Source organism: Paralichthys olivaceus, chromosome 18 (assembly GCF_024713975.1).
Source record: "Paralichthys olivaceus isolate ysfri-2021 chromosome 18, ASM2471397v2, whole genome shotgun sequence".
Lineage (NCBI taxonomy): Eukaryota > Metazoa > Chordata > Actinopteri > Pleuronectiformes > Paralichthyidae > Paralichthys > Paralichthys olivaceus.
In genome coordinates, this window is record NC_091110.1 from 4,053,435 (window position 1) to 4,073,902 (window position 20,468).

Genomic DNA, 20,468 nt, shown 5'->3' on the forward strand with positions numbered 1-20,468 from the left:
GCATCTAAATTCACCACTTTCTCTATCACACATCATTCACACCCCAGCACATGAAATGGGGGAGCCGGGGAACGACCCACCAACCTTCTGGTTAGTGGACAACCCGCTCTACCCCTATTGCTTATATGATAGTCTGCGTTACCATTCTGCCTTGTTTGGAATGTGTCCCATCACAAGGGGAAATTATGGCAATACATCAAAACAAATAGACGTCCTTAAAGAGGTCATGGTTGTACCTCGCTGATCCGATGTGAAGGAGGGAGCGACACCGAGGGAAAGTAAGGAAGAAAGGAACAGGAGTTTATGGCAAGCAGGAGCGCGAGGAAGGAGAATGAAATTTAATTTTCTGTGCCCTTGTTTTTAATAGATTAAAAGCTTTAGGAATGATTGGATCTTTCATTTTAAATGTATGATGTGGCCCACTGTGTTCAGGCCTTGTTTTTTTCCCCTTGGCTCTATTGGATTACCTGTGTGTGAGTTACGGGAGTTAACAGTTGGGACACGGCATGACCGAAGCTTTTCACTTTATTCTCATTGACATTTGCTGTGTTAGCCCTGTGACATTTTGCCAAAGGCTCATGCTATAGATGGAAGGAGCGAACCAGGTGTTTTCACAGCTTTCATTACATGCTATTGTTATGCTAAAGGTTGAGATTATATCTAGTCAGACTGTGATTAAACATGGAAAGAATGGAGCGGCAAAGTGCCAGTGGAAGAAAATACTTTATACATAAAAAATGTAGAGTTAATGAAATTTCTGTTCTTTCCCTTTTTTTTTTAGATATGACATCTGCACCTACAAGAACAAACCCTGTGGAACCTTGGGTGAGTGGACTAAAGCAGACTGAAGTTTCTATACCCTGTTTAACATGTGGTTTCCTGCCAAATAAGTAATCTTAGCCACGGTCAACTATATGATTCTCTGGTGTAGGAGCTCATACTTTTTCTTTTCCCCCTCTGGAGAGGTTTCCATTTTCACCTTCAGCGTGTCCTCAGACAAACCGTATTCTGCAGTCTCCCTTTAGAAGAACACCAGACAGATCGCAAGGGATGTTTTCACTTGTGTTATTATAGCTCCTTGGTGGCTCTCCTCTGTTGGTTGAGGCCAGGAGTGCCGATCCCAGATGGCCGTGGTCACCTCCTTGCATGGCCTCAATTTATAAAACCCGTCTGTCTCTCTCCCTCTCTCTCTCTCCTCCGCCTCCAGCCTCAGTTGGTCTGAGGTGTTTACACTTCCACTGGGGCTGAGGAAGAGAAAGAGAAAGGAAAAGGTATGTGTTGGACAGGCGAGGAGGGAGACTTGGGGTGGGGTGGGGGATGTGCAAAGAGGAGAGTAGTGACAGAAGGAGGAGAAGGGAAAGAAGAAGAGGAGGAGTTGAAAGGAAAATGAAGGGGAAAAGGACAATTATAGTGAGTGTTAGAGTATGCAGGAGGGAGATAGAGTGGGTGATATGCTGCTTGTGGAGGTTATGGGGGTGGAAAAAGGACAGCATGCAATGGGAGAACCCCCCAACATCCACCCCCCGCCCCTCTCCTCATCTCTTTCCCTCTCTTCTTCACCCCCCCCCACCACGCTAACCCCATCCCAAACCTCCCACCCACCCAGGCCTTCTACTCTCCACATCTTATCTTTGTAAAGGCCCTGCAGGCACCACAGTATATCTTGAAGGTAATATTGTGACTTCAGGGGTGGTTTGACAGATTGACCGCATTCGTCACATTCCCCGGTCGCTTTAATTGCCCTGGCATCTGCTTGGCTTCCTCGTAGTCTCACCACCACCACCCTGACCCCACCCCTCCTCTCCTCCCTCTACTCTCGGGGATCATGCTCCCAGGTCAGATCGCTGGCCTTTAAGGTCGCAGAGTAATCACGGGGCTGGAGATAATACACAGTCCACCCCGGTGTTAAGAAAAAAAAAAACCTTGCAATGCGATTTGTGTGTGTCTATGCTCACCCAATGCTTGCGCTTGCCAATGCACACACACACACACACACACACACACACACACACACACACACACACTTCACTCTCTAACACACACATTCTTAAACTAATCGTAGAGTAGCCACCCTCCCTCTCCTCCTCCTTTCTTCACCTCCAGGCTCCCTCTTTCCCTGCAGTAATGGTTTCAGTGGCCTCCTGATTTGCGAGTCTATTCTTGTTTAGCCTCTTAGTAAAGAGGATACAAAAGCCATGCCACTTTTAACAGGGAGCCAGAGTTCATGCAAACTATACAGGGACGCTGACCAGTAAAATGTGATTTATCTCTTTGCTCACTGTAGTGGTGTGTCAGGATTATCCATATCAAACTTTGCAAAAAAAAATCTCAGAGCACATTTGGCCTCTGACTGGAAGTTGCAGAATGAGTTCATGGATCACATAATGAGAGTTTGAATTTCTTGAGATCAATTTACAAAGTCAGTTGACCCAAACTACAAAGCAGACCCAAGCTGCCTGTGTATGGACATGTAAAACAATTGCAATCTAATACAACTATAGCTATTGGTCCCATATTTATAAAGGGTTTACCTTTCTATGAAATCTAGCCAACTAGGAAAAGCCAAACCATTATTGTCCCTGCAGTCGGTTCCTCTGAAGGCTAAGGCTTTTTTATCTTGACTATCAGAAACTTTGTTTTAACAATACCTGCATCTTTCACCATACTCCTAGTTAGTGTTGCCCACTCCATGACAACGGTTGCTCTCCTCTTGTGCTCTGGCAAACCAAGCATCACTAGATGACATAAAAACCCATCCTAGTGTGGAAATGTTGCCATGGATACCAGATTTGTAATTCTAGTATGATTCAAAATGCAAATAGATTTACCTGGTTCTGATTCAGCTCAGCATTGGTTGAAGTTTGATTTGTTGAAATCCCGCTCTCCCACTTTAATAACACATGACTAGAGAATCAGCTCAACCAGCTGGTAATCCCAATGCAAGCAGTTCCTAATATTGAGATTACAATGGTAGATGAACGGTAGATGAAAGTTTTTAGAACTTTAATGATGTGATGTTGGAGAGGAAGCAAAAGACTTTGTATAAAAAAACCTTTATACCCTTTATATGTCTTCTAGTGCCCTCAACCTGAAAATAATGAAGTATATCACTACATGGAAACAAAGAAATGAAAATGCTCCTTCCTTCACACAGTTACACACATCCTCTTATGACACACACACGAACAGATGCACACACACCTGCTTTGGGCTGTCATATGATCCACTCTCCAGTCACCTGTAGATGTAATCTGTGAAGGATTGCCTCCTGTCTCCCTATCTGACCTGTCAGGCTTTAGGAGAAATAGGACTTGTGACACCTGGATTGTGAAGAGGTTTTAACTTTAAACACCCTCTCCTCTCCCTTTCCCCCTCTCCCCCTCTCCCTCGTTCTCTGACCCCACTTCTGAAAATGAGGAAAACATGTATATTTTCTGACAGCCTTCTGCAGGGGCACAGTGTTGGTGAGGGAGTTCTTATATTCCCTTCCTTGGCTCGCGTTTTGGTGATCCCTTGTTACCGTGAATTGAAATGAATAAATCGAACCCTTGTCTAGACATTTTCCTGCAGTCTCTGTAGTTTGCAAGAAATAATGAAAAAACAAAAAAGCTGTCTAGCCAGCGATGCTTAACTCAACTCTCCGACACCCCCAAAGTCAGTGTATAGCAGCAGATTGTCTTTCAGCACTGCTGTAAACAAGTCGATCATATGTGTGGAATCCCAATTTTATGACTATGCCTCCTAAGAATGCTACGTCCTCACCCTGTGTTTGTGTGTTTGTCTGGCCTGTGTGCGTGTGTGTGTTTTTTGTTGTCCAGGCTTGGCCTCAGTGGCTGGAATGTGTGAGCCGGAGAGGAGCTGCAGCATCAATGAAGACATCGGCCTCAGTTCTGCTTTCACCATTGCGCACGAGATCGGCCACAAGTGAGTTTTAAGACTTTTTGAGATCCCAATATAAAAAATCTAATTTGACCTTACTTTATGATCCAAATGGAAAGGGTGGGTCAAAGCCAATGGGTTTTGAACAAGAAGCACTTATACACACAGGTCAAATTCGTGTACAAGAGAAACAGGAGAACTTGTCATTTCACATGTTAAACATTTTGTCTCAAATACTGTGCCATGTACAGATAATCTGCCTCGATGTGTGAGGAGAAACACTCAAATATAATGCTGCAATCAGTGAATTTGTAGTTTAAACATGGTTAAAGCTGCTACACTTGTTCAGCTGACTGATTAGGGGTTAGTTTTGAGTTGAGTTAATCACTTTCATTTTTTTTTTTAGATGTTTAGGACAGTTCAGCAGCAACCCCAGGGTCTTTACACTCCGGCCAGAAGAACATTTTCTGTTTCACCTATTGTATAATATTCACTACTTGTCATAATTTCTGTCAGCCCTGCTCAGATCATCATTGTCACTGGTCCCCCAATACGATTACATGACTACATGTGCGACACCGTCAATACAACAGGCCTAGAAGCTCTATGATGCAAACGTCTGGTTTTTGACTTGGAACGAGCAGATAAGAAAAAATAGCACGAAACAATTAAGAAAAGAATACACAGATGTTCCTGCTTGACCCCAATTGATTTGTCTTTAAGTTCTTTTTGTTGAAAATCACACACATGCACACACATGCACATGTCCCGCTCAGGATGAAAGTAACGCCTTTCCCATAATTCACAATTGTTTGGTGCTTATTAGCAAATAATAGCAAGGTAAAGACCTAGACAAAGACACTGAACTCAGTTAGCCTCACAGTGTGGGACATCAAGTCATTCCAAGTGAAAAGCCCAGAAGTCCAAGTGAAGTCACAAGGCACTGCTGGTGAAGTTAAAATTCAAATTGAGAGTCTTTTCGTGATTTTGACAAGTGGAGTCCACATTCATCAGATTCATGACTCGATACTGACTCGAGTCCAACTCATCGGACTTGTGTCCACACGACTACCAATGAGATTCCTTCTTTTGCTTCAGATCCTTGTAAAACCTTTTATCGCTTTCACGACTGTGCGCTCTAATAATTGCTCTTAAACAAACATAGCTGACTGCTTGGGCTCGCCAGACCTGCATGTAGCCCCTTCTTTCCCCCAGCAGACGACTTGAACTGTATCTCAGCATATTTCCTCATGTAAATGTCAGTGTCTACATACCTCTGGCTCTTTCTTCCTGAATATAAAGCAAAATAATGATGATGTATTAGTCTACATATCCCTCTCGAGAGAGTTCAGCAAGATGGCGATTTCCTTTATTATGTCTCATGTCTGCTTCTGTTGTGGGGCAGTTGTAAAAATAGTCTCTGCTTCTAGAGGATGTATAAAAAAAACACACTGCAGTGGGGTTTCAACCGGGCTGATTTATTTCCAGAGTAGGGTAAAATGTCATAAACGCCAGCCTTACAAAAACAGGTTCAGACTGTGCAATGTGGTCGGGTTTGTTATATACATTAGACCTGATTTGTGCTCCTGGACTGTTAGGAAAAGTAAGCTTTGACATCCTGCTGAAACTTGAGATTTTCTCTCAAATGATATCCAGACAGATAAGCTTTTTTTTTATTTTTATGAATTGTTAAAATGATTTATTTTCAGCCCTCAGTGTGAAATAAATTCTTGAGAAGCTTTCATAACAGACCACAGGGATGGGAGGTGTTTGGGTTTTGGGTCTCTCTCTCTCTTTCTCTGGTCTCTGGTGAAGCCGCTGATCTATAGGAACCCCGCCCCTCCTCACCCCATCCCCGTCCTCGCTCCAGTTGGTGGCGACTCCCACCTCACAGCCTGCTCAGACCTGCAGGCGGTGATTGACAAGCAGCCATCAGAGTGGTGATTAGAACTTTTTCGTTCCTGCCGAGCTCCAGACAGAGTTTGACCCTTGACCCCTGGCTCTCCTCCACACAGCTGTTTCAGTGCCACAGAGCTTGAACTTTACAGCCAGGGCCAATGAGGGAGACATCCTCCAGTCAACATGCAGGACTTTCCAGTGTAATTCCATCTTAACTGAGCAGTAAACTGCCAAAGACAGGGTCATCGTCCCAGCTGCATTAATTCCAGTTTTTATTTTGTGTGTTTCAGTTTTGGGATGAACCATGATGGCATTGGGAATTCCTGCGGTACCAAAGGCCACGAGACAGCCAAACTGATGGCCGCTCACATAACAGCCAACACCAACCCTTTCTCCTGGTCAGCCTGCAGCAAAGACTACATCACCAGCTTTCTCGAGTAAGTCGTGTGTGTGTGTGTGTGTGTGCAGTACAGAAAAAGGTGCAGCCTGCAGCCCTCTCACTTCACAACCCGCCTACCACTGGCGGGCCCTTGTGGTGACCCGCTAGCCTGCCTTATATGAAAGTCCTTCCCCACTTATTCACATCCATGTCATCACTAAGACTCCTGCCAGACCTCCTTGTGGCCGTGTATGATAACTGGGTGCTTTCCACCCATGCATCCCTGCACCACAAGGCGGGTGATGTTAGAGCTCGTGTGGTCCTTGGTGGTGATGTGTTGGCCAGCTGCCCTCCACCACTGCTCCACTGTTTAGTGGATAGGTCAAAGACGACAAAACATTGGAGCACACAAATAAATAGGAGAGTAACACTGTGACATATCAGCAGAATGAGTCCCGCTCATCTGGAATGATAAAATACATTTTAGTGCAGAGTTAAAAGGCCTTCAGAGTCAAGGATATGAAGGATGTGATGATACTGTGATGACGGTAGGACTGATACCCCTACCCCATTACACCGACTTGGAGCTGGTTCTGTGCCAGTTTGCAGGACTTATTTTGAACCGTTCTGAGCATTTTTACCAAAAATAAATTGGCATGAAGCCCGAACAGTCGGTTCCCATCAGATCCAAAAATTAGCTGGGAAGAAAGAGCGAAACATGACGACATGAGTGGGAAAGAGACGGTTGAGAAGAAACCATTGAGGAAAGCCTTTGAGAAATTGTTGGAAAGAAAGAGAGTTTTGCAACACCCATGTTGATTTCAATGCATCCTTGAAAACATTGTTTCTGCACAATACTGTTGGAATCATGGGCTTTTTCATTGGGTAGCGCTATGACTCCAACAATCCTGAACAGAACTGGTTGAAGAACCTGAGCAGATTTAATAGAAAAGAGGTTTGAATTAAGTTATTACATTTACCCATCATGGGTACATTGAGTTGAAACTGCCTTGTCTAATTGAGCAGCATCAATTGGGTTTTCATAGCTCATTTCAAATGGACCGAGGAAATAACTAATAAAAGTTATATTCACTCTTTCTTCTCCACTAATCATGACAGCATTTGATCGCTGTTGAGCGAAGACGGACATTGTTCCAAAGACCGAGCTGAAAAGTGAATTAGAAAAGTGCATTATACTTTTTTTCTGAGAGGGCTCAGCCACTGCTGGGAAACGGCTTCATTGTTTGGGAATAACAATCAGAAAGTGGTCAGGATTGTTCTCTCAAATGAGAAGCATGCTATTCTACTTTAACTATCAGAAAATGAGGTCAAGGATTCCTCAGCAGCTCTCTGAAATGGCTTGCTCGCAGCAATGGCACGATGGCTGTAAACTGCTGCAAAGAGCCACGCTGACTCAGTGGAACTAGCGGACAGAACCAAGTTGTTCTGCAGAAATTGGAAAAACATGCCAGACACAGCTCCGAGTGAGTCACGGTGTCATTTAAGGTGATCTAATCAATATTTTTGTATTAACAATGGATGAAATTGGCGTGTATAATGTGTTTCTCACTTGTAGTGAGAAAAACAAATCATCCAATTCCTCGGTTTGAGTTTTTTAGTGTCTTACCTCATTGTTTTATTTTTTGCAACTTTGATTCAGCCTAACTGCTCTCATCTGTGTTGATTCTATCAGACAGCTGTTAAAGTGGAAAAAAAGCTCTGATAAGCCCAGTGTACACAAGTGGTTCAGAGCTAAAAACTTACCAGTGGACATAAGAGTGGACATAAGAGTGGATTTAGCAGCTTAAGAGACAAATATTTCCCTAAGGAATTGGCAGAGAACAAAACAGAGCTACAAGCAGTGTGAAAAATGGACTAGGCGTCCAGAAATATGTCTCAGAATGGATGCTAATGTGAAAATAGGCATGTTGGCTCAAACATGTACCATAAATTTGAATTGAATTCTCTGTGTGGTGGCTGGTGTAAGTGCCTTTAAAAGAGCAGACTACTTTCAAGTGAAGTTGAACAGGATCCTATAGAGAGGGAAACAGCTGAAGGTTCATACCAGGACACTGCTGCTGACTTAAAAACATTGGCAACATCACTGTCTGAAAGGAAGTTCTACTTAAATTGGATTTTTCGGCTATAACAGGTGTGGTTTAAGTTGTAATCCAAAAGATTTCAGTCCTGGTTGATGTTAGGACACCCAGTTCAATATTACAGCCAACGCTCCTTCAGCAGCGTCTTTGTTTGAGAACAGAGGAACAGCTGATGTTTCTGTTTACAGCGCACCCAAACAAAATCACATTGTTTTAATGCAGATGTCAGTCAAAAATAATTGCAACCGCAGTCTGACCCCCGGCAAGATGTAAAACTGATATGCTGATAAAAAATGCAGACTATGACCACATCTTTTTTTGTGTGGAGCTGCTGCTGTCAACGCTAAACCTTGAGGACTAACACATAGTAGTTCCTGTTGCTGCTTCACAATAAAACGCTCCCTGAACAGATATTGATGAAATATCAATGCATAATTACCAAGTAAGAGGTAATTACTCAATGTAAATACATGAAAAGGCTAATATAGAAATAAAAAGCTGTCCAAAATTAAGGTTTGATTTGATATTGATTTGAAATCTGAACGATCTGGCCTGTTACCTGGGTTACACAGGAGGTCAGAGGTCACACTCCAGTGTCAGAGAGTCTTACCTCAGGAGCTTGTAACAGGGACATCCAGTACACTCCTCTAAAGTCATTACCCTGCTGTGCTATTATGCATGCACATGTATAAAAACGTGCATGTATCTGGCTTCCTGTGATTTGGGCATGGTGGAAATAGGAAACATGCCGAGCACATTATTCCCCTTTAGTCTTATCTTTTATTGCCCTCTTGATAATAGAGTTTATATATTTAAGCTTGCCCCGCAAAGAGAAACCAGACAGGGTTCCAATTATCACAATTCTTTGTCATAGACCCAGAAACACTGCAAAGGGAGAAATCCTTCCTTTTCAGTCTTTGCGTGGAGGACCTTTCTCACTCTAGTTTAGCTTGATCGCTCATCACTAAGACCTGAATGCTGCTTGCAGATCCTTATACACAACCCTGTGATGAAGTATTGGTGGGATGTGTTGCAAGTCTGCGGTGTGTCTCTGTGTGTGTGTTTGTGCATTCGTGTTTAGTTAGCAAGGCCCTCCAAGAAAGCGGATAATAGCGGCTGCGGTTGTCAGATGATGTTTCCGGCTGAAAGCTGTTAAAGGAGGGTTAGTGAACAGCACTTGTGACAGAGATGACAGTATTATATGCCAGCTTCCAGCTGGGACACAAAGAGCCACTTCTCTGCCGCTCCGTCGGGTTCCTGTCCATTTCTGGCTCAAGTATCTGAGGACGACCGAGGCTGTGCTCCAAAGGAAAAGGACACAAAGTTGTTTCACTGCATCTTAGAGCAGCATCACCCTTTGCTTTGCTTATTTTTGCTCCATTTGTATCACTCTTTCGCTTGAGTTTTGTCTTTTCATTTTGGTTTTATTGCCTTTAGCTTTTATGTTTCTTACAAAAGGGTTCTGTCTGTAAACTCCAATTATCCTCCCTTACTCTCCCTCAATCAGGGTTTTGGATATCGCTCATGCTTCTCTTTGCCAAGTAAACAACTTTGGCTGTGGTGTTGGCCTAGATTCACCGTCTTGCTCGAGCAATATGTGCAGCTTTGTTTGGGTTTTTTAGTGATGGTTTATGAATGCACTCACAGTTCAGTCACAGTTTATTCTCTCAGGTCTGCATGCCAATTTGCAATAAATGTTAAAAGGCAGGCAGTTAGAGGTTATTAAACTCTCTGAGACCATGTGTTCTGGTGATATTAGACTTATGTGCCATGTTATGATAGTTATTAGGCCAGTCTGACTGAATCATGCTGCTGTGTCATCATTGGTTGGATCCAAGCGGGATGGTTAATATCTACATGAATGACCAGTGTCAGAGTTCGAAGGACGCCCATGTTCCTGCATATTAAAGGATATTTCCGCTCAGCATAATGAATTTGGCTGAATCCGGCAGACAGGAAGCCTTTGCGACAGTGTCAAATAATAGCCTCTATGTTTAAACTTTGACTATTTTGTCTCTCTCCAAACCAATAAATAGTGAGGCTTGCCCTCAGTGCATAGGGAGTCTGGGGGCCTCAGAGGCTCTCTGTGTGATGAGAGGGTCCTCCGAGGAACAAGAGCCAAGAAATAGGATTATTCCATTCAGTGACTGAGATCAGTGGATGGAGAGAAGAAGACAAGAACGTAAGAAAAAAGGAAGGGAGAAAAAGTTTGCTCCTCTCAGTCTGGAGCATTTCAGTTTTGCTTATAATGCATTGTTTTAATGTGCTGCTCTGTAATGAAAAGCATGTTTCAGATGTCTTGATTTATTTCGTTCAATATTGTTCTAAAGAAAATACTTGATAGACATCGCAATTAAAAAAGTACATGAAAAAAGGTTAGCTGTTACTCAACATTTGCACATAAGCTACAAAATGCTAGGTAACGTTTGCGTAGTTAACTGATAAAGCTAACTAACGTTAACTTGCTATTACCTTTTAAGAATGCCGTTTAATGATAATTTAATATTATGTAAAGTGGGATAATTGTATATTTCGCAATACATATCATAGACCGTATATAAAGATGGACAACATGAAGGCCCTCCAAAAGTGAAGCCCAAGCTTCTCATTCGCCACCTGGTGACTGGCCACAGTATAGGCACAATGTTAGTTGATGGGACACAGACCAAAGAAAAATTTCAAATGTCAGATTTTCCTAAATTTTCTCATCTTTCTATTAAGATGGTTTTAAATGTGCAGACTCTAACTCCAAATGGGAAACATGGCAGTATTGCTCATATCTGATATATTTTGGGATCACAGGAAGTGGAAATTGGTCGTCCATCTTTATATACAGTTTGTGATACTTTCCAGAGCACAGCATTATAAAAACAACAACCTCAATTTGCATAAATAACCCAATATAATTCAAATTACAACACATGCAGTAATGAGACATGACTTGATAAATAAGTCAAAGATGAAAACTTTAAAAGCAGAACTAGTCTATCTGTATATTACTAAAGCTAAGTGAGATAAGAAGATATACTTTGTGATTTGGGTGAACCAGCTGTTAAAAGTTCTCTTGGTTTCAGTCCTCAATCGTCTCCTCTCTTGTAATCTGGGCCCAAGTCTCGGTCTGCTCAATCACAAAGTTGAGCTCTACGTTATTGTTGTCACCGGGCCCACTTTTCCTTTCGAGGGATGGGAAGAATTCCACTGCATGTTGCAGCTGCCACAGCTGGAAAATAGCACAGTGTTATAGTAAATAGTTGTAGTAATCTTTTTGCCTTGAGTGAATCCTCTGACTCAGGGAGAAGTAGAGGAGGTGGAAATCAAAATGAAATACATCTGTGTTTGTTTATTGGAACTTGTCTTATCATATGATTTTAGTCTCCTACACAGAAAAGGTGACAGGGTCAAACGAATAACACAGAACCATAATCTGTGAGCCGAGGGTTGACCGTCAGTGCTGGGATGAGAAAAGCATCCATACAGCAACACAGATACTCAAACATGTTCAGCATCTTAACCCAAAATAAACAGACACACCAAAAGACACATAACTATTTTTTTTTGCTGCTAGAGAACAAAACTGGTGTGTGTGTGTGTATGTGTGTGTGTGTGTGTGTGTGTGTGTGCTTCTTCTGTGAGTTCTTTGTGAGTGCACATATTTCTATCTGACAAAACAGACTAAACATTATCCTAGGCCCTGGACATATGACCCATAGCTCACTCCAGATTCTTCTCTTCCTTTCCCTGCTCTGTCATTTTATTGGCTCCTCCGTGGATCCCGCACCACCAGTGACATACAGAGCAGCGGAGCGCTGAGCCATATAATCAGAGAGAGTTTGTGCTTTAACACAGGCATATCGGCTGACAGCCTTCCCCCTTCGCCTCCGGTCAAATGTCCCTGCTTGTGCTTCAACACTCCCTTTGATTAGCAGGTGTTGATGTGTAATATCAACATGAATTACATGTCATTTTCGATCTTTGACAAGCTTCCTACAGTGGTAGTTTGGTGGTAAAATTAAATGAGTCAAACAGCACCTGCCAAGGTCTAATAGAGAAGAGGCGGGGGCGGGGGGGGGGGGGGGGGGAGCTTTATTGGTGTAGAAAGGTTCCTTTGTGTAAGAAACAATCCTATTACAGGTTTGTTTTTTTGACAGCTCAGGTCGGGGGACGTGTCTGGACAATGAACCTCTGAAACGAGACTTCCTGTACCCAACAGTGGCCCCGGGGCAGGTGTACGATGCAGACGAGCAGTGTCGCTTCCAGTACGGGACTTCCTCCCGCCAGTGCAAGTATGGGGTAAGAAACCAGCATCTTTCAACATGTTCTCTTCTCACTGAGCCAAAGCAACTCATCTTATATGTTTAATGGATCATTACAGTTTTTTGAGCTCACAGGTCCACATAGGATGATGTAGTCAAAGATATCTCAAGGTTGGTTTGCTGAAAAGCCCACACTGGACTGGAGTTCACTTTGAAACCAGGGTATAAACAAATATAAATACATGATGCATGATGGTCCAAATCTGAATTGTCTCATGATAAAAAAGAACAGTATTATTTGATTATGGGCTGTTGATCAGACTTTGAAGATGTCACCTTGAAGTTTCTTGACATTTTATAACCAAGATATGTCTAACTAATTAAAAAAACCATCAAAATTAAACTGTAATCGTAAGTTGTAGCTCTACTTATCTGATATCAGCTAATAATCAGATCATAATAATCAGAGGTAGCCAACAGTATACATACTCTATATACTATATGTTTGATATTTTTAAGAACAGTGTTCGGGACCATCTCGTCAATAGCCTCCTTTTTTAATCTTACCTAATTCTGTAAGAGAGGTTATTATTAATTATTGATGATTTTGCAGAATGATTTTACATTCACCTGGACCTCCTGCCAGTATTAGGAAAACTTTCAGTTTGAAATCAATATCATTCAGGCTCGTATCTTCTTGCTGTTAAAACGTCCCTTTCCAGTATTTAGTCTCACCTGGACCGACACTTATACACACTCTAATCTAGACACCTTTGAGGGTGAGGTTCAAATAAAAACCCAGTTTCATTTCATTCATTTGATTAAAATGTTATTTTACTTTGTCCACACATAAATTTAGGTATTAGGAATATTGGCTAATTGCATTAATCTGAATATATTTGTGACAGAAGCAAATCCACATACAGAGAGCAGATTCTGCCCTTCTTAGATATTATACAGGTGAATGAAAGTTAAGTTAGAGATTATAAATGTGGTGCAATGCAGGAGGCAGGAAAACCAGGGGAGATTGGGGAGACAGACGTTTGAGAGGCTAGGATCAGGATCTTTGCTTGAAAATCATAAATATAATTAATCAATTGCAAAACTGTTCCTGATAAATGTGTGATAATAAACTACTTAGTTAAGTATAGTGAGGTCCAGAGGTCCATCTTGTCTCTTATTTGAAGACGTGCTTGATGAAAACGTGCGTAATAAGCTAATAATAACAATAAGAAGGGTTATTGTTTTATCATTGTCTACTACAGCTGGTTCGGAGGTGTCTTTTCACACATCACCTTTTCTTCTTTTAAATCCCTAAACTTCCTACGGATAGAGATGTTGGATGAAAGTCAACACGACCCTTGTCTGTAATGATAATGATTCACCCCATGCCTGGATAATGAGATAATGAGGCAAAAAGTTAAACAGGCAGTGAAAGACAAGCAGCAACCACATGGTAAAATGAGCAGTTGCAGGAATCCACATCCAATTTAATGAACAATAACGCAAAATGCACGACGTAAATATTTGCGCACACGATGGAACAAAAGTGGGGGGGGGGGGGGGGGGCAGTGATTAGCTGAGATCATATAGATATTTCATTTCATTGAAAGATATATCTGACAGCAGATTATAACAGGCCCCAAATCAAGCCCTGTCATTTTGGCTCATAAGCTCATAATTGTGGTTTTAGATCAGCATGAAAGACACACATTTATGAGATTTATGAGCGGATTGGATTCCAGCAATGATTCAATGCTAGATTGGAGGTTTTCATCTGACAATCAGATCTGTTTCATACAGCCATCTGTGAAAGAGATGCCCTCTGCGACTGCTGACAGGAATAGACTGGTTTCTGTATCTGACACTCAGCCATAACCTGTTGAACTTTTCCACATTAAGATGAGTACTTTGTTTATTTTGTCCACAGAATACAGAGGAAATAGTGATGGGAAAGGCAGAGAAGTTTAGCCTGAACAAATTAAAGTTTATCTCTAATATATCTATAAATAATGTTAAACAGTCATAATGACGTTTTAATATTTATCTTGAAAAACATGTTGCTCAAGATGCAATTCGTATGGCGTCAGGCTGGATGATAAGAAAGTGATTTGATGACTAACAAAACCAATTGACATTTGAGTTCATATTGAAAAATGGCTTGACACAAGATAAACTTATTTTTTATCTTTTGAAAGTCATAAGAGGAAAAAGTTATAGTAAAACATAACATAATATTATGTCACATAAGGAAGTCTCATGTGACAGTAGTGAATCTGAGTGGTTGAGATTTAGGAAGTTGGTTTTCTTTTCTAATTTAACATTGCATTACACCGTCTGTGATCATGCATGTGTCATTGTGTGTGTGCAGGCTGCAGGACTGAGGGGGTGATAACATGTTGACCGGTCCCCTACTGTGTTCCAGATTGAAATATCTACCGCTATTGGATGTATTGAGTTGATGGATGGATTGCTATGAAATTTTGTACAAACACTCATGTTCTCCAAGTTTGCCTGTCACACATGAACAAGGGAGCAGGAGATTCTCCGACAGGTTCACAACAACACAGAAGTTATTTAGGTGAGAGACGGTGCAGCAGGCAGAGGCAGGATGTAACATTTCAATTCTACTGCGGGGATCACATGCTTTTGTTTACAACGCATCCTCATCTCTTAAAATCTTCGTTGGTCTACGTGTGTGGCACCACTTTTTTTACCCTGTGATATTTGTATTTGTTTTTTCATTTCATTTCACTGCATCTGATCCTGCTGAGGATCCCCTGCTTTGTTCCTACATCAGCCATAGATATTCTTAGAAGTTTTTACTAGGCTGGCCGGACAAACTCCGGAGAATGTCTGGAGCCTCTCACTCGGACATTTGCGTTCTCACATGCAGCCCTTTTGGAGAATGTCAGGAGATTTTCAGTGCATGTCTGAAAGCAGCTTATCACAAAAACCATCACATTTCTGAGAAATGAAATTGAAGGCTTTACACATGAACTGTACTTGTAACATTTTCCAAAGGATTTGGTGGAGATCATCTGTTATTAAAACTGTGTTTTGGATTTTGCAGAAATGAACAAAGCAAAAGTTTTATTTTTTGTTCTTGCACTTTGTTGTATGTGTTCAGTCCTATGCAAGGATGCTTTAATTCACTTCATACAAAGTGCAGTGAACAGAAAAAACCTACATCATATCAACATCTATATAAACATCTCTCTCTCTATATATATATATATATATATATATATATATACACACACAGTTGTCAAATCAGTATCAAACCAAACAATCTAAGAAGGAAAATAAACCACTCCGTTCGAAAATCAAACCTCAATATAAATCAGTTTATATTTAGGGAACATAAGTAGAAGATGTTGGGAACACCTCATGCAGAACAATATAACAAGCAGTATTTCACTAAATATGGCCCATGATGCGGTCAAGGATTCCTATAAATTCACAGACATTAAAGATCCTTAAACCGCAGGGGTATCACACACTTTCAATCACAGCACAAGACTGAGTCAGAGGTGAGAAGAGTAACACAGACATCAAGAGAGGAAATTACTGTAATTTATAGCGATAATTTGTTTTTAGCGACTTCTTCCCACTTCTCAGTTTGACCATAAACCTGCATGTGCTCAAAGCTTCCAGACAAAGCTGTGTGTGTGTTTTTCAAACCCGAGCAGGCTGAAGGTATGGAAAATAAACAACCTCTGATGGCTATTTTAGCAAAGTCCTTACCGACTGCCTCTGCCCGTTTTTATCTCCAGCTTGTTCTCTCTCGGCGTAAATCAATCAGGCCCGCATCCATGTTCGTTAAGGCCCTGTCTGCTGACCTTTTAGCAGGGCCCAGACAGTGAATGGAGCAGTGGGTCAGGTTATTAAAACCAGCTGGCAGAGTGGAGTCACTACAACCAGAGAGTGGCAGTTTGCTGCTTTATTTAATCTGGATAGGCTCAGTGAGCTGCGCAGCCGTGGCATATTTACTGACCCTTGGGGTCAGAATCTATGTGTGCGATCATAACTCTTTTTCATGGGCCTGCTCTTCTGCCGCACACAATTGTCCTGTAAAAGCCTTTGAAGTGGAGACGCGAGGGAACCCAGTTCAGTTTAATGGGGAATCTAATGCAAGGTTGTGCAGAGCTGCCCTTGTAACATGTGTTCACTTTATTGTTTTATTTATTTGGGGGCAACTTAGTGCTATCTTCCCACACACACACACACACACACACACACACACACACACCATTCCTTCCGTAATCTAAATGGATCCTCCTTACATCCTAGACTGAGGGGTGAGGAGGAGAAAACAGAGATGTGATGTTTATTCAGACCACTCAGTAATACTGAAGATATTTGTTAGGCCTACAACTCGTCTTTATCTAAGACTTGGGAGGCCTATTGCTCACTCTTGATTTCCCCAAGCAGGAGAGATGGGATTTCTTGAACTGATGTCACGGTCTCGTGTGGTCCTGAGGTGAACGTGAGCAAACGTTAGTCATGGTGTTGATCCAGCTGACTCTTCATTTCTCATAAGAGAACATTAAGAGCACCCAGTGACCCCTGGCATATTGCTCAAGATGCACGATGATCCAAAGCATATGGGCTGTTGAAGTTAGTTGCCTCTCAGCGGTGTTGATGTGGTCCCATCGACTCCTTTCGTCCTCTGATTTGATCTGGAGTTGAGTAGATAACTTTCCATGCTGTTTGTGGTGTTGTTAGTCTTTAGCTGTTGGATCAGAGGAAAAAACACTAAGAGGAAAATCACTGAAGGCTACTGATAAACTTTCTCCCCCTGATTCACCAATCTACCCTCCAGTCTGCTAAAATGATTTATTCTGATCAACTTGCTTTTGCCTTCTTTCCTAGGAAGTGTGTAGAGAGCTCTGGTGCCTTAGCAAAAGCAACCGCTGTGTAACAAACAGTATCCCGGCTGCAGAGGGGACTCTGTGCCAGACTGGCAGCATCGAGAAAGGGGTAAGTCATCAAACCCTTGTCAGAGGTTTCAAAGTTTACCAGAAAAGCTTTCATATTTGCTCACTTACTCTGAGTGGTGTTAGGGGGTTCAAAAATATCCTTCACTGTCAATAGCATTTAAAGAAAATCAACAGAGTATCGATCCCCAACGACTTTGATAATCAATTCATTGTCAAAGGTATTTAACCAAGACAAAATGTCACCTGCTCAAGCTTCTGATCACACATCTGATCTATTGTGTTAATCTGATAAGCACGACACAACTCAAGTTGATTCTGAATTTACTCATGTTTTATTGCTAATTTAACTTCTTATATCTAACTAGTGTTTTATGTGTTTTTATTATGTGAGTGGCACACTTGTTAAGAAAGACTCCTGTACTCAAAAGCATTTTCCCAAGTATGCGTATGTTAACATTCAGCTAAACTGATTCAATTTCAGTTCAAATTGTCAAAGTTATTGCTGGTGTGATCATGCCTTTACTCTAGATAACGCACACACCTCACTGTGGCACTACTTTCTACCCAAGAAATAGTTCAGATGAACTTCCCTTGAAAGCTCCACCTGTGGATAATCCAGAGAAACTGGGACTTGATGAGATGTTTTCTTACTCATCTTAATGTTGTTTTTTAACACAACAAATGAAATTACCTCAATTTTCTAACAGAATTTTGAAATAATTGTTTATAAAACTATCAGCATGGCTTAATACAACAGGACGTATTTTTGTCATTTGGGTGGAGTGACACTTTTAAGCATTACATAGTGATGTATCTGGTGATGTGAAATCAGCACTGTTACTCTCCTCTAAGTGAGGCAATTAGCCTCAGTTAGTGGTACCTCACTGCCCCAACTTGCATCTGTTCCTCTCTGGGAAGGGTGTACCGTTCCCTGCGTGTGCACTCATGCAGTGGGTGCTACCAAACACACACACACACACACGCAAGCAGGCCAGGCTTTAGGTCATCGGCCTGCTGTTGATGCCAGCCAGGTTAGAGAGACAGTTTTAACACGGATTATGGCAGCCATTGTCACTGGATGGTCCGAGGTCTAAAAGGGAAGAATAGGAGAGTGTCACGAGCTGTCACCCGTGATTACCATTAGCTCAGTGGAGCCTTTGAGGGTCGGGGCCCACGGACAGTGTCCTGGACAACACAGGGGGCCCCAGGTTGAGCCTGGGGGGCTTTGGAACAGCTTTTGGAGCAGCTTTAGGAGAGCCGGTGGCATACCCTGTCTGCCCCTGCCGGGGGCAGCTTCAAAGGAATATGAATGTCAGCCATTTCTCACCCAGCGTGTAATGGAGAGAGGCCCTTCCAACAGGAGCAGGGAGAGAGGGGAGCAGAGAATGGGGGAGGGGTAGCAGTAGGTGGGAGAGAGGCAGAAACTGACCAATGGAGATAGGTTTTTGTGTTTTTACTGTGTTTATATAGACTCACACAAATATACTCCAAGGTTGTTTCAGAAAGCAGACTTCATCTTCCTTCCTTCTGTGTCCTGATCCCTCCGTCCTTCTTTGCACCTCTGCGTGTCCTCTCTCCTCTTTCCCACAGCTAATCTTGTTTACATAGCATCTCAGGATGTGAATGAGTAATTGTGAACGAGGACAGTGCCCCAACGTAGCCCTCACCTTGACTGTCCCCGTCTCTCTGGGTTCTTAACCTACTGACACAGTTGGAGAGACAAAGGGCTGTCTCTGATCCCCTCTTCCCCCTGGATCTCTGGACAGCTTAGCACGAGGCTTAAAACACTACTGACACGCTGGAGAGGGCTTTCCATCCCTCACCTACCTCTGAGGCCACGCAACAGTACACTCGAAACACTACACAAGAGAACAAGAACACATGCTTGATCAGTATGATGTTAATTAAGCTTTGGTATCATAATGGTTTAGGAAAGAACATGTGCAGGTGAATTATAATAACACTTTCTATTAAAAGCTGAGAAATGCACAAGTCAAAGAAATATGTCACTGTGTCCAGAAATGTCTTTATTTCTTTTTACTGCTCAGAAAATCTCATGAAAGTAAAAGTAAAGTAAATAAATCTCATAATTTTCTCAATTAATAGCTGAGGCTACAGTTTCAGGAAATAGTGAACATGTACATTCAAGTTTCTTAGAGTGCAAGATAATGATTTCAAATATTTGAAGTTATGTGTTCATACCAAGAACAGTATGAACACACAGTTCTTTCTTGAAATTACATTTTTCTGGTTTTACATTTAAACAAATAGAAATGAAAGATTCAAAAATATTCGTTTTTTGTTGAATAAGTTAGTTTTGAACTTGGGACAGAAAGTGGTAGTTGGGTTTTACATCCTTCTTACAGTTTTTTAGCTAAACCAGCAGCTTTCAGTTGACTCACAAAACATGTAAATATTGAACAATGTTACTGGACCTATTGTAACACTAGAACTGGAGGAGAATCATTAAGTCAGCGATTAATGACTAATATTAGTAATACAGCAATATTTACTTGGACTTTTCTAGCATTAGCTAACATTAGGCACAACAATTACTGGTCATTTTAAATAAATTAAAGTTTAAACAGAAGATTGTGATTCTGTATTAATAAAGACATAACATTCATATCAGAATTCTTATTTCACTCTTGGAAAGAAAGGAAATAAAGAAAAAACCCTATTAATTTATCAACTGGCAGGATGCAACCTAATTGAATCAGATAAACTTTACAACGATGAAGCTAAACAAGGAGGAAACCAGGACGGCAATAACAAAATGGAAAATGATAGGTAGGAAATAACAGGACTAATGCCAAAATGTAATAATAGGGTGGGTAATAGTGTAATGACAAGTCTATCCCTGAGTGTGTTTTGAAATGGAGGGAGAGAGAAGGTGCTATTGAAGGGAAACAATCATTCAGTTTGTATATTCTGCTTTTCATCGTATAAAGATGCACATGCATTTATTGTGAGCTCATAACTGTTTGAAAACTGTAAGACACTTTTCTTTGTTGTG

General features: G+C 41.6%; 1 protein-coding gene across 4 annotated transcripts in view; it reads left to right on the forward strand.

Moving 5' to 3' along the window:
• adamts6 (ADAM metallopeptidase with thrombospondin type 1 motif, 6) overlaps positions 1–20,468 on the forward strand; it is a 61,937-nt gene that overhangs the window by 10,969 nt on the left and 30,500 nt on the right. For 3 of the 4 annotated variants that reach the window (XM_020081790.2, XM_020081791.2, XM_069514041.1), the window contains exons 8-12: positions 782–825; positions 3,819–3,924; positions 6,069–6,215; positions 12,405–12,546; positions 17,385–17,492. In XM_020081790.2, the coding sequence (XP_019937349.1) occupies positions 782–825; positions 3,819–3,924; positions 6,069–6,215; positions 12,405–12,546; positions 17,385–17,492 (547 nt within the window). The remainder of the gene's footprint in view (positions 1–781; positions 826–3,818; positions 3,925–6,068; positions 6,216–12,404; positions 12,547–17,384; positions 17,493–20,468) is intronic. The other variant, XM_069514042.1, reaches the window with a different exon arrangement.